Below are 12,500 nucleotides of genomic sequence, written 5' to 3' on the forward strand. Positions count from 1 at the left end.
TAAATTCAAATGATGAGTTCATATCATTATTATGAGCATTCCAATAATGATTATGAGCATTCCAATAATCATTATGGACGTTCCAATAATAATTATGAGCATTCCAATAACCATTATGGACATTCCAAGAATCATTATGGACATTCCAATAATCATTATGGATCAAGGTTGACCAAAGTGCTGCACAATACAAAGTACAAAATGTACTAAATAGAATAGATAGTAAATAGAATACTAATAAAAACACGACACAAGGTGCACAATTTACACAAACAGAAATAGTATTGCATGAATGAATGAATGAATGAATGAATGAATGAATGAATGAATGAATGAATGAATGAATGAATGAATGAATGAATGAATGAATGAATGAATGAATGAATGAAAACTTTATTTAACAGATTGCAGAATGGGTACAATACAGTACGGCTCAATACACACAATTGTTAAGGGGATGCAGACCAGAGAAAGACGTTTGTCTTGTTTACACCAGGGTCCTCCATTTTCAATTCATAGTGAATAGTGCAAACACATATAACAGTAGTACACACATATAACAATACAAATACAACAGAAATAAAACAATATAAAATGCACAGTCAAAATAGAAGCACGGATGTACGGCTCAACCTGAAGGAAATGCCAGTGGGAAGAGGTGAGTCTTTAATAAAGACTTTATTAAAAATGTCTAGGATCTAATGTAAAGGTGAACTGTTCCACAGCGTGGGGGCTTCCACCCCCAAGGCTCGGTCACCTTTAGATCTGAGCCTAGAAGCAACTGCTCTGACGACCTCGGTGCTCGTCTAGCTGGCATGTGAACATGGAGGAGTACTGTACAGTACGCCTGATTGCTTTTACCAACGCGTTCGTGTTTTCGCGTCTCTGATTGACCAGGTCATGTGACATGTACGCCCAATCGTGGGACCGCAAGTTTCTACACTGGTTAAGCTTAGGCGCTCTTTCGAAGTAGGTTAAGGTTAGAGTTTGTCTTAGAGCAGGGCGATAGAACACCAGCCCTGATTCCAAACTCTAACCTTAGCCAACTGCAAAAGAGTCGCCTAAGCTTAACCAGTGATAAACTAGGCGTTAGGTAGTTTGCAGGCTGTTCGACCCGGAAATAGGCGCAGAACTTGCCGTCACACGATTGGCGCACATGTCACATGACCTGGCCAATCAGAGCGCAAAACGGGAACCTGGAAACACGAACGCGTTGGTAAAAGCATAGACGCGTACAGTACAACTAGGTACTGAGGGGCCGGACCATTTAAAATACTTAAATACAAACGTCGGGATCTTAAAATGAATCCTAAAACGGACAGGAAGCCAGTGCAGGGTGTGGTCACGTTGTCTTGTACCGGTCAAAAGCAGAGCAGCAGCATTCTGCACTATAGCTGTAGGCATTGTAGAGAGAGCTGGTCTAAGCCCACATACTGTGCAAATACTTACAGTGATCAAGTCTAGACATACTGAAGGCATGCATCACACTCTCCAAAACCTTTATTTTGACAAGGAGCCTTAACTGAAAGAAGGCACATTTGACTACAGAGCCCATCAAATTTAAAACCACTATCAAAAGTGACACCAAGGCTTTTAATATAAGAACGTTGTTTGAAAGCAAGGGGCCCAGAGCACAAACAGAGTCCGGGTGTCCAAACCTTTGTATTATTGTCATTTAGATTGAAGAAATGTAGGTCCATTCAAATCATTATGTTATTAAGGCAAGCAGGCAGAGGCTGCAAACAGTCATTACACTTTCATTTGAAAGGAATGTAAAAAAAAATCAGCCAAGCAGTGAAAATAAATGTTATGCTTTCAAAGAATAGAACCCCAGGGGCAGCATATATAAATACAATAACAAGACAGGTGTGTCACTGAGGCAGGTGTGTCACTGAGACAGGTGAGGCAGGTGTGTCACTGAGACAGGTGAGACAGGTGTGTCACTGAGACAGGTGTGTCACTGAGACAGGTGAGACAGGTGTGTCACTGAGACAGGTGTGTCACTGAGACAGGTGTGTCACTGAGACAGGTGAGACAGGTGTGTCACTGAGGCAGGTGTGTCACTGAGACAGGTGAGGCAGGTGTGTCACTGAGACAGGTGTGTCACTGAGACAGGTGTGTCACTGAGACAGGTGAGACAGGTGTGTCACTGAGACAGGTGTGTCACTGAGACAGGTGAGACAGGTGTGTCACTGAGACAGGTGTGTCACTGAGACAGGTGTGTCACTGAGACAGGTGAGACAGGTGTGTCACTGAGACAGGTGAGACAGGTGTGTCACTGAGACAGGTGTGTCACTGAGACAGGTGAGACAGGTGTGTCACTGAGACAGGTGTGTCACTGAGACAGGTGTGTCACTGAGACAGGTGTGTCACTGAGACAGGTGAGACAGGTGTGTCACTGAGACAGGTGTGTCACTGAGACAGGTGAGACAGGTGAGACAGGTGTGTCACTGAGACAGGTGAGACAGGTGTATCACTGAGACAGGTGAGACAGGTGTGTCACTGAGACAGGTGTGTCACTGAGACAGGTGAGGCAGGTGTGTCACTGAGACAGGTGAGGCAGGTGTGTCACTGAGACAGGTGAGGCAGGTGTGTCACTGAGACAGGTGTGTCACTGAGACAGGTGTGTCACTGAGACAGGTGTGTCACTGAGACAGGTGAGACTGACCTCTGTGTGTGTCTGTGCCCCCAGGTGAGACTGACCTCTGTGTGTGTCTGTGCCCCCAGGTGAGACTGACCTCTGTGTGTGTCTGTGCCCCCCCCCAGGGCAGCACGTCTCCACCGTGGAGGAGTCCGTCACTCTGGACAACGGAGGCTTCACTGCCCTGGAGCTCAACAGCAGAACCCTCAACACCAAGAACTCCTTCCTCAAGAAGAACGGGACCAGGTACACACACACACACACACACACACACACACACACACACACACACACACACACACACACACACACACACACACACACACACACACACACACACGCTTAATACTAGGATCCAATCAAGCAATTCAATCAAATTCTGATTTCTTTAGGTAAAGATTCAAGTATGATTCTTCATTGTTCAGTTGAATTCGATTCTATTCAAATTATACCAATACTGAAAAAATTATGGATCGTTCGTGGAATTTCTGTGTTTCTTTGAGCCTTCGAGGAGGGGTGCGATATCTTTTACCTGTGATTCCTTGTCTAATTTACACAACCCCATCACTGGAGATTATAAGGGATGGGGGTTCGGGGCTGTGGCTTTGACGGCAGAGCAGTGTGGAGAGGCCCTGTCTATTCATCAAATAGACAATAATGCTTTTGTGTGTGTGTGCGTGCGTGTGTGTGTGTGCGTGTGTTGTGAAGGATCAGATTAAACCGAATATATATATTTATTTATGGATATATATTTAATAGTATTTGTATATCGTTTGATATCCCTTGTATATTCCTTGTACATATACACTGAATATCCCTTTATTCTACTACAGCCCATAATAGTTCATTCTCTTATTGGACAAAAGGACCAGGCGCCAGGGACAAGCCCCTGGCGTTCAAGTTCAAAGGTACCGACGAGACATGCCTTTACTAGCCTCAGCTCCGCGCAGGAATACGGCTACCGAAAGCAGAGCGGCACTACTTGTCCACTGTGCATATAAATATGGCGCAAGAAATGTAGAATTCCTCTTAGTCCTTTACCCTTCTACCCAACTAAGTAACAAGACGTGAAGCCTCACCCCACGGTACCGCGTGCGGTGTAGTACGGCCTGTTTGGCCTTAGAATAGCAGTGAGACCTTGTGCGAATTAATAGCTGAATTGCCAGAGTTTGGCACCGTATTTCTATTAAGTAATAATAGTCTATTATGTATGGTGCATCGTTCGGTTAGAGTTCTAAAGTGAGCAGCACCCCCATCGTTTCCTCGCGTTATCTAGAGTCTTAACCAGGTTGGGCAGACCACGCGTGGTGCTTTCATCCGAGGAGTTCTGGGCGAGGACGAGTGGACCTGCACATTGGATTACCTACCCCGACGACTGCTGAGCCCTATACGGCATGGAATATCTATTTGCTTTGGTGCTTTGATTTGTGGAGCGGATAATCGCCAACACCGGTGAGTGTTGGATTTACCCCGAGAGGAGCCAAGGTGAGACGGCGCTCAGACCAGACTGAGGTCGCCTCGCTTCTTCTTCGTTGTGGACCGACAGCGACAGCTACAGCTATCGTCTACAAGAGAGCCCAAGTGTATTCATCTGCGGATCAAGGTTATACGGGCACTGTGTTCTGTACCTGGACTCTCCCTAGAAATCGTTGACCAGACGGGATACAGCCGACGGCTCTCCTACCCCCCCTACTGGCTTACAACCGGCGGGACCCCTTCAGTATATTATCCAGCTATAATCATTAAGTGACCATCGCTATAATCCCCTAAGAGCCAGGTTGTATACTTGCTTCCTGTGTAACCAGAGATTGGACATTCAGTGTTGATTTGCATACGAGTACTCATTTGCCTTACAAGAGCATTCAATTCAAATCATAAATGTAATAAGTAACTATTATATGTACCTTTTGCTATATATTAAATATTTGACTATTACCTTTGTGTGGACCTGATTTCATATGTGGGAAAGTGTTCATCATACTTAGATATCGTGTACTGTATGGCCAGTAATTAAAGTACATAAAGCGGTAGTGGTTTAATGATACCATACTTATCAATACAGTCAGGGAATTGTACCCCTCAGTTACAATTGGTCCTTCGAGCCGGAGGGTAATTAGTGTAATATTAATATAGTGGTATTAATATTGAAATGGCCTATGATGAACACTCCACGAAAGGTCCTCCTAAAGTAGAACGCCCGCAACGTAGACGACAGCCACCTCAGTACTTAGAGGATTACGCCGTCAGTAAACTACCTAGCCTTCTACAAACAGTAAACGCAGTAAAAGTAGAAAGTAAAATTATGTCCGACCCTATCAACCAGGATACCCCGACCACAGAGGCCCTAGTGGGTTCTAATGTAACTGACCAAGCTCACGGTGGGGACCAGGAGGGAACTGACACGACTTTACCCCCCGCCAATACCGAAGAAGTAGTCCCCCCAGAGCTCCGGGAGGAAGACAACCCTCCAGAGGTGGAACTCTGCACGGAACAAGATGAGGAGAGCGCCGAGGAGATAGAGCTCCAGGACTCCCCAACGAGTACAGCCAGGAGCGGCTCACCTCTACAAGCGTCTTCCCCCAGCGAAGCGGAGAGGATGCTGTCACAGGCGTTCTTCGCCAGCCTGACAGCCTCTACCGAACGCGATCGACTTCAGGGTGAACGCGATCGACTTCAGGGTGAACGCGATCGACTCCAAACACAGCAACGGAGCGAAGAAGAGCACATACGTCTGGAGCTGAGACGCCTTCAGACGGAAGAGAATATGGCAAGAGACCGGGCCGACGCCCAGCGCGCCGCTGCCGGTGCCCAAAGAGAAGCAGATCTCACCAAGCGCGAAGCCGAGCGCGACAGACTACAAGCGCAGCTAATGGAGCAGCTGATCACCAGGGCAACACCCCCTCCCTCCACAAGGGGTTCCAGAGCCTCGTCAAGACACACGTCAAGGGCACCCTCCCCTAACCGAGCAGGCGACCTTGAACTCGACCACCAGAGAGAGTCTACACCCCCCTCCGAACTCATTCCCCGACCGGTCCAAGTGAGACCCAGCTACAAGGAAGGAACGGCGGACACCGCGGAGAGGCTAAATAGACGACTACAAGATTTAGGTGACCTGGCAGAAGAAGAAGAGGGAGAAGAGGAGAGTCAAGCCCGACAGCAGCACATTACTCCACAGGACCAGGAGGTCCAGTACAGCCCAGGCTATACCCCCGCGGCTCTGCGCTACAGACCCCCGACTCGATTCACGGGTGAGCATGACGCACGACCAGTCCCGAGGAATAGCACCTGGACCAGCGGGCCATGGTACCCTGCCAGTACCAGCCCACCGAGAGGCGTAAGAAGAGACTCACCCAGGAGGCCTCTCTCCCAACGCTCACCGATGTGCCAGCCATCCATGGCGTCATACATTGGCACACCGACGTTTCCAGACTTCACCCATGAGAATCGAGCACAGTACACGGAGCTCCGGATGTGCTTAGAGACAATGATGGTGGATGTCGCTGATGAACGCCACAAGTATGCAATATTATTGAAGCACCTGAAAGTGCCCCGAGCGCACAACATAGCGCTGGCCTATGCCACCTCTACGACCCCATACACCGCGGCTCTAGCAGCGCTGGACCAGAGATATGGACGTATATGGGATTACGTAATACAGGAGATAAGGCATATCGACCGCCTACCCCCAGCAACAGACAATCGCTCACTAGACGACCTGTCTATAAAAGTACAATCCCTGGTAGGGATGCTGGGGGCGCAATGAGAAAAGGGTATGCACGAACTATACGCAAACTCGAACGTCGAGAGGATTTTAGAGAAGCTGCCGCCCGCTCGACAGGAGCGCTTCAGGCGGCAAAGAGACCACCGTGATCCTAACGGTCCCGAGCCATCCCTCCTAGATTTAGCCGACTTCCTGGCGAGAGAAGTCAGCAGCCTACGGCTGGATACGTTCGTGCGGAGCACGCCAAGCTCCAGAGAGGGACCTAGGAGAGTAAACGATGGCCGAAGATCGGTGACTGTCATGCACCAATCAGAATCAGTACCGAGCAGCAAGAACCACAGTACCCCCTCGATGAAAGAGAAGTGGAAGATGGTGTGCCCGTACTGCGAGAAGGAACACTGGTTGTCACAATGTGACCAGTTCAAGAAGATGACCGCTGAAGAAACAAGTCACTGGATAAAGTCCAACCGACGCTGTTACCGATGTGCGCGCAGTCACATGGCAGCCGAGTGCCGCCTAAAGAAGAAGTGTAGTCGGTGTGACGGAGCCCATCTGGATGTCCTACACGACAGTAACAAAAGAAAGCCTGCACCATCCAACAGCACAAAGGCAAGTGTTATGTACATTGACCCCGCTAGCAGCAGCGGCGCCCAGGTGCTCTTAAAGGTGGTTCGTGTAACACTGAGTTACCAAGATAAGGTCATGGACACTTACGCCGTCCTTGACGACGGGTCAGAGAAGACCCTTCTCCTCGCGTCCGCTGCGGCCCAGCTGGGGCTACGGGGGAGCGAGAACCAGATGACTATTCGGACAATAAGACGAGATCTAAAGATGATAAAGGGCGAGAATGTCTCCTTCACTATCGCAGCAAGCGGGCAGCCAGAGAGACGGTACAGGATTACTAATGCTTTCACCAGCCAAGAAATAGGACTATCGCAGTACACCTACCCCATCGCCAAGCTGATGGAGAAATATGTGCACCTGCGTCAACTTCCTATCCCGCTCATAGACGGCGCCACCCCGACCCTGCTGATAGGCTCCGACCATGCAGACCTCATAGTCCCGATAGACCGGGTCCATACAGGACCCAGAGGTTGTCCTGCAGTAGTCGAGACCCGCCTAGGATGGACGTTACAAGGCCCCCTCGCCAAGTCTCTTAACCGAACAGCAGCCACTAGCTGCCTCCACTCCAGAGCGACAGAAGGAGACACCACACTCCTGCAGCATGTAGAGAGGCTATGGACACTAGAGACAATGCCCTTTAAGAACGAAAAGAAAGACATTCGTTCTAAGGAAGATATCTACGCTATAGCCCTCCTCGAGCACGGGACAAAGAGAGTCAACGGCAACGGAGTGATGAGATACGCAACTCCACTCCTGAGGCGAGAGGGAATGCCCACCTTTCGCGCTACAAAAGAGGCGACGGAGCGGTATCTATTGAACACAGAGCGGCGCCTAGCCAAACACCCCGCTCAAGAAGCTGTGTACCGCGCTGAGATTAACAAGCGAATCACAGCGGGACACATAAAGAAAATTGACTGGCGACGTCGTGCGCTGCTCCGCGCCTCCCTGATCAAAGACGGCTTTGATCTCCGGCAGCGGGCCAGCAGCGACCCCCAAGTACTGCGCCGCCTCTCCCCCGAGGACAAGGCCGCGAGCAGCGAGACCTGGATGGCGACCATCCCAGGAGAAGCCCAAGAAATGACACTAGGACTAGTCTGGCGCTTCAAAACAGACTCGCTCCATTATAGACACAAACCCCTGATCAAGGAGCAGGGAAGGTCGACGGCAATACCGACCACCAGACGGAGTGTATACAGAACACTCGCCAGACAATATGACCCGTTGGGATGTATTCTACCTTACACCACCAGGGCAAAGATGATTGTAAGAGCGCTATGGGACAAAGACCAGGGCTGGGACGATCCCATACCCGAACACCTTGCATCCACATGGAGAGAGTGGGAGACGGAACTCCGCTCACTCCCAGGTGTTAATATACGCTGCAGCTACTTCCCACCCACAGTGAGGCCAGAGACATGCAAGATCGACCTGCACGTATTCAGCGACGCCTCCGAAGTAGCCTACGGTTCGGTGGCTTACTTGCGTGCCCGAGAGGAGGGAGGAGAAATACATACTGCTTTCATCCTGGCTCGCTCAAGAATAGCCCCACGCAAGCAACAATCTATCCCGCGCCTAGAGCTCTGCGCAGCCCTAGCAGGAGCGCAGCTCGCCACGTTAATCCAACGTGAACTCACCATCCCGGTGCAAAGAACAATCTTGTGGTCAGACTCCACGACCGTACTCACATGGATCCGGTCTGATTCGTGCAGATACAAGGTCTTCGTGGGAGTCAGAGTCACCGAGATTCAAGAGTTAACAGAAGTAACCAGCTGGCGGTATGTGGACACCAAACACAACCCAGCTGACGTCATCACCCGGGGAATGTCCCTGGATGACCTCACCCGTCACAACCTCTACAGTGACGGGCCAGAGTTCCTCAAGCTCCCCGAAGAAGAGTGGCCTACACCCACCCCACGGGAGGCGAGTAAAGAGGAGGCAGAGAACAAGAAACCTATGTTCTGTGGGTTGACACACACACTCGTCCCCACAGACCCGGTTCTAGACGATTGCCTCACCCTAGAGAGTGCGCAGCTAAAGACATTTCTGTGGCACCACCCAGAGGTTCAGCCCACAACTGACATTTCAGCAGCTGACTACGAAGAAGCAGAACTCCTTCTACTACAACGAGCCCAGAGAGACTCGTTCCCCGATGAGCTAGCCTGTCTACAGGGAGCAAAGCCCGTCCCATCAGACAGCAGACTGCTTCACCTAGCCCCCGAGAGCGACGCCCATAATCTCATCAGAGTGGGTGGTCGTCTGCGGAGAGCCCCAGACCTACCGGATGACGTTAAGTACCCGATAGTCTTGAACAGCCGACACAAGGTCACAGAGCTGATCATAAAGAAATACGACGAGGATGTGCACCACGCAGGGGCAGAGAGAGTCTTCGCGGAGATCAGACGTCGTTATTGGATACTGCAAGGGAGAGAAGCAGTGCGGCGCTTCCAGCGAACCTGTCTAGACTGCCGTAAGTGGCGCGCGCAGCCCAGTATACCCCGGATGGCTGACCTACCTCCCTGTCGCCTCCGACTCGGCGACAAGCCCTTCCACTCCACCGGTATGGACTGTTTTGGCCCGCTGTATATAAAGAGAGGAAGAGGAACCGAGAAGCGGTGGGGTATTGTATTCAAATGCATGACCACCAGAGCGATACATATCGAACTCCTTCCAACCATGAGCACAGACTCATTCCTTATGGCCTTCCGAAGATTCACATCACGGAAAGGAAAACCGTCTACATTGTTGTCTGATCACGGGACAAACTTCAAAGGCGGAGAAAGAGAGCTGAGAGAGAGCTTCCAAGCTATGGGCCCAGAACTTAAGACCCACCTCGCTCCATCCCAGATTGACTTCCAGTTTAATCCCCCGAACGCACCTCACTTCGGTGGAACCTGGGAACGAGAAGTACGTTCCATAAAGACAGCCCTGTACGCCGTGCTTGGGGCCCAGACCGTGGCGGAAGAAGTCCTAATGACAGTCCTCACGGAGATCGAGGGAGTATTGAACTCAAAGCCCCTCGGTTACGTCTCAAGTGATGTAGCAGATGTCGACCCAGTCACCCCCAACACCCTCTTGATGGGGCGGCTGGACCCCGCGCTACCACAGACAATGTACAGGCCTGAAGAAGCGAACGGCCGAAGAATGTGGAGGTACAGTCAAGTACTGGCTGACAAGTTTTGGAACAGCTTCCTACTCCACTACCTACCGTCTCTACAGACCCGCCAGAAGTGGGTAAAAGAGAGAGACAATTTGACAGAAGGAACAGTCGTCATGATCATCGACCAGTCACTACCCAGAGCTATGTGGCCGGCTGGCCGCGTAAGCAAAGTGATCACCGGTGCCGATGGAAAGGTCCGAGCAGCTGAAGTGCTCGTCCAAGGGCGGACTTACACCCGACCCGTGGCGAGGCTAATAGAACTGCCAAGGCTCCCTGATACTATTGATGACGACCATGACCCTATGACTTTGTGAGTTGACTGACCCTTACAGCGGACATTGAGTAGTGGACAGTGCGGTTAATCTGTCTCTGCTCAGCTAATTAGGTGGGACTAATTAGGGGGCGGCTGTTGTGAAGGATCAGATTAAACCGAATATATATATTTATTTATGGATATATATTTAATAGTATTTGTATATCGTTTGATATCCCTTGTATATTCCTTGTACATATACACTGAATATCCCTTTATTCTACTACAGCCCATAATAGTTAATTCTCTTATTGGACAAAAGGACCAGGCGCCAGGGACAAGCCCCTGGCGTTCAAGTTCAAAGGTACCGACGAGACATGCCTTTACTAGCCTCAGCTCCGCGCAGGAATACGGCTACCGAAAGCAGAGCGGCACTACTTGTCCACTGTGCATATAAATATGGCGCAAGAAATGTAGAATTCCTCTTAGTCCTTTACCCTTCTACCCAACTAAGTAACAAGACGTGAAGCCTCACCCCACGGTACCGCGTGCGGTGTAGTACGGCCTGTTTGGCCTTAGAATAGCAGTGAGACCTTGTGCGAATTAATAGCTGAATTGCCAGAGTTTGGCACCGTATTTCTATTAAGTAATAATAGTCTATTATGTATGGTGCATCGTTCGGTTAGAGTTCTAAAGTGAGCAGCACCCCCATCGTTTCCTCGCGTTATCTAGAGTCTTAACCAGGTTGGGCAGACCACGCGTGGTGCTTTCATCCGAGGAGTTCTGGGCGAGGACGAGTGGACCTGCACATTGGATTACCTACCCCGACGACTGCTGAGCCCTATACGGCATGGAATATCTATTTGCTTTGGTGCTTTGATTTGTGGAGCGGATAATCGCCAACACCGGTGAGTGTTGGATTTACCCCGAGAGGAGCCAAGGTGAGACGGCGCTCAGACCAGACTGAGGTCGCCTCGCTTCTTCTTCGTTGTGGACCGACAGCGACAGCTACAGCTATCGTCTACAAGAGAGCCCAAGTGTATTCATCTGCGGATCAAGGTTCTACGGGCACTGTGTTCTGTACCTGGACTCTCCCTAGAAATCGTTGACCAGACGGGATACAGCCGACAGCTCTCCTACCCCCCCTACTGGCTTACAACCGGCGGGACCCCTTCAGTATATTATCCAGCTATAATCATTAAGTGACCATCGCTATAATCCCCTAAGAGCCAGGTTGTATACTTGCTTCCTGTGTAACCAGAGATTGGACATTCAGTGTTGATTTGCATACGAGTACTCATTTGCCTTACAAGAGCATTCAATTCAAATCATAAATGTAATAAGTAACTATTATATGTACCTTTTGCTATATATTAAATATTTGACTATTACCTTTGTGTGGACCTGATTTCATATGTGGGAAAGTGTTCATCATACTTAGATATCGTGTACTGTATGGCCAGTAATTAAAGTACATAAAGCGGTAGTGGTTTAATGATACCATACTTATCAATACAGTCAGGGAATTGTACCCCTCAGTTACAGCGTGCGTGTGTGTGTGTGTGTGTGTCCAGGTCTCCCCCGAGGCCCAGTCCAGGGGGTCTCCACTACTCTGACGAGGACATCTGTAACAACTACAATGGAGCAGTTCTCACAGAGAGCACCACCCTCACGGAGAAACCTACTGAGATCTCGGAGTCTGAGGTACCTGTCTGTCTGTCTGTCTGTCTGTCTGTCTAACTATCTGCCTATATGGTATCTCTCTGTCAGTCTGTATTTAGTCTGTATGTCTTCATATGTCTCTGTCTTTTTATATATCACTTTCTGTCTTTCCACATCTGCAGTCTTTCTGTATGTCTTCCTATATCTTTCTGTTTTTCCATCTCTTCTGATCTCTGTTCTCTTCTGATCTCTGTTCTCTTCTGATCTCTGTTCTCTTCAGATCTCTGTTCTCTTCTGATCTCTGTTCTCTTCAGATCTCTGTTCTCTTCTGATGTCTGTTCTCTTCAGATCTCTGTTCTCTTCAGATCTCTGTTCTCTTCAGATCTCTGTTCTCTGTTCTCTTCAGATCTCTGTTCTCTTCAGATCTCTGTTCTCTTCAGAT

At 49.5% G+C, this 12,500-nt stretch overlaps 1 protein-coding gene across 1 annotated transcript in view; it reads left to right on the forward strand.

Annotated features, from left to right (window-relative positions):
- The window catches only part of sdk1a (sidekick cell adhesion molecule 1a), a gene marked incomplete at its 5' end in the record, with an annotated part of 439,376 nt that overhangs the window by 423,860 nt on the left and 3,016 nt on the right, over positions 1-12,500 (forward strand). Inside the window, 2 exon segments of the mRNA XM_084319476.1 lie at positions 2,767-2,887; positions 11,971-12,100. Of these exon segments, the coding sequence (XP_084175602.1) occupies positions 2,767-2,887; positions 11,971-12,100 (251 nt within the window).

The sequence above is a fragment of the Notolepis coatsorum genome, assembly GCF_963971535.1.
Source record: "Notolepis coatsorum genome assembly, chromosome: 7".
Taxonomy (NCBI): domain Eukaryota; kingdom Metazoa; phylum Chordata; class Actinopteri; order Aulopiformes; family Paralepididae; genus Notolepis; species Notolepis coatsorum.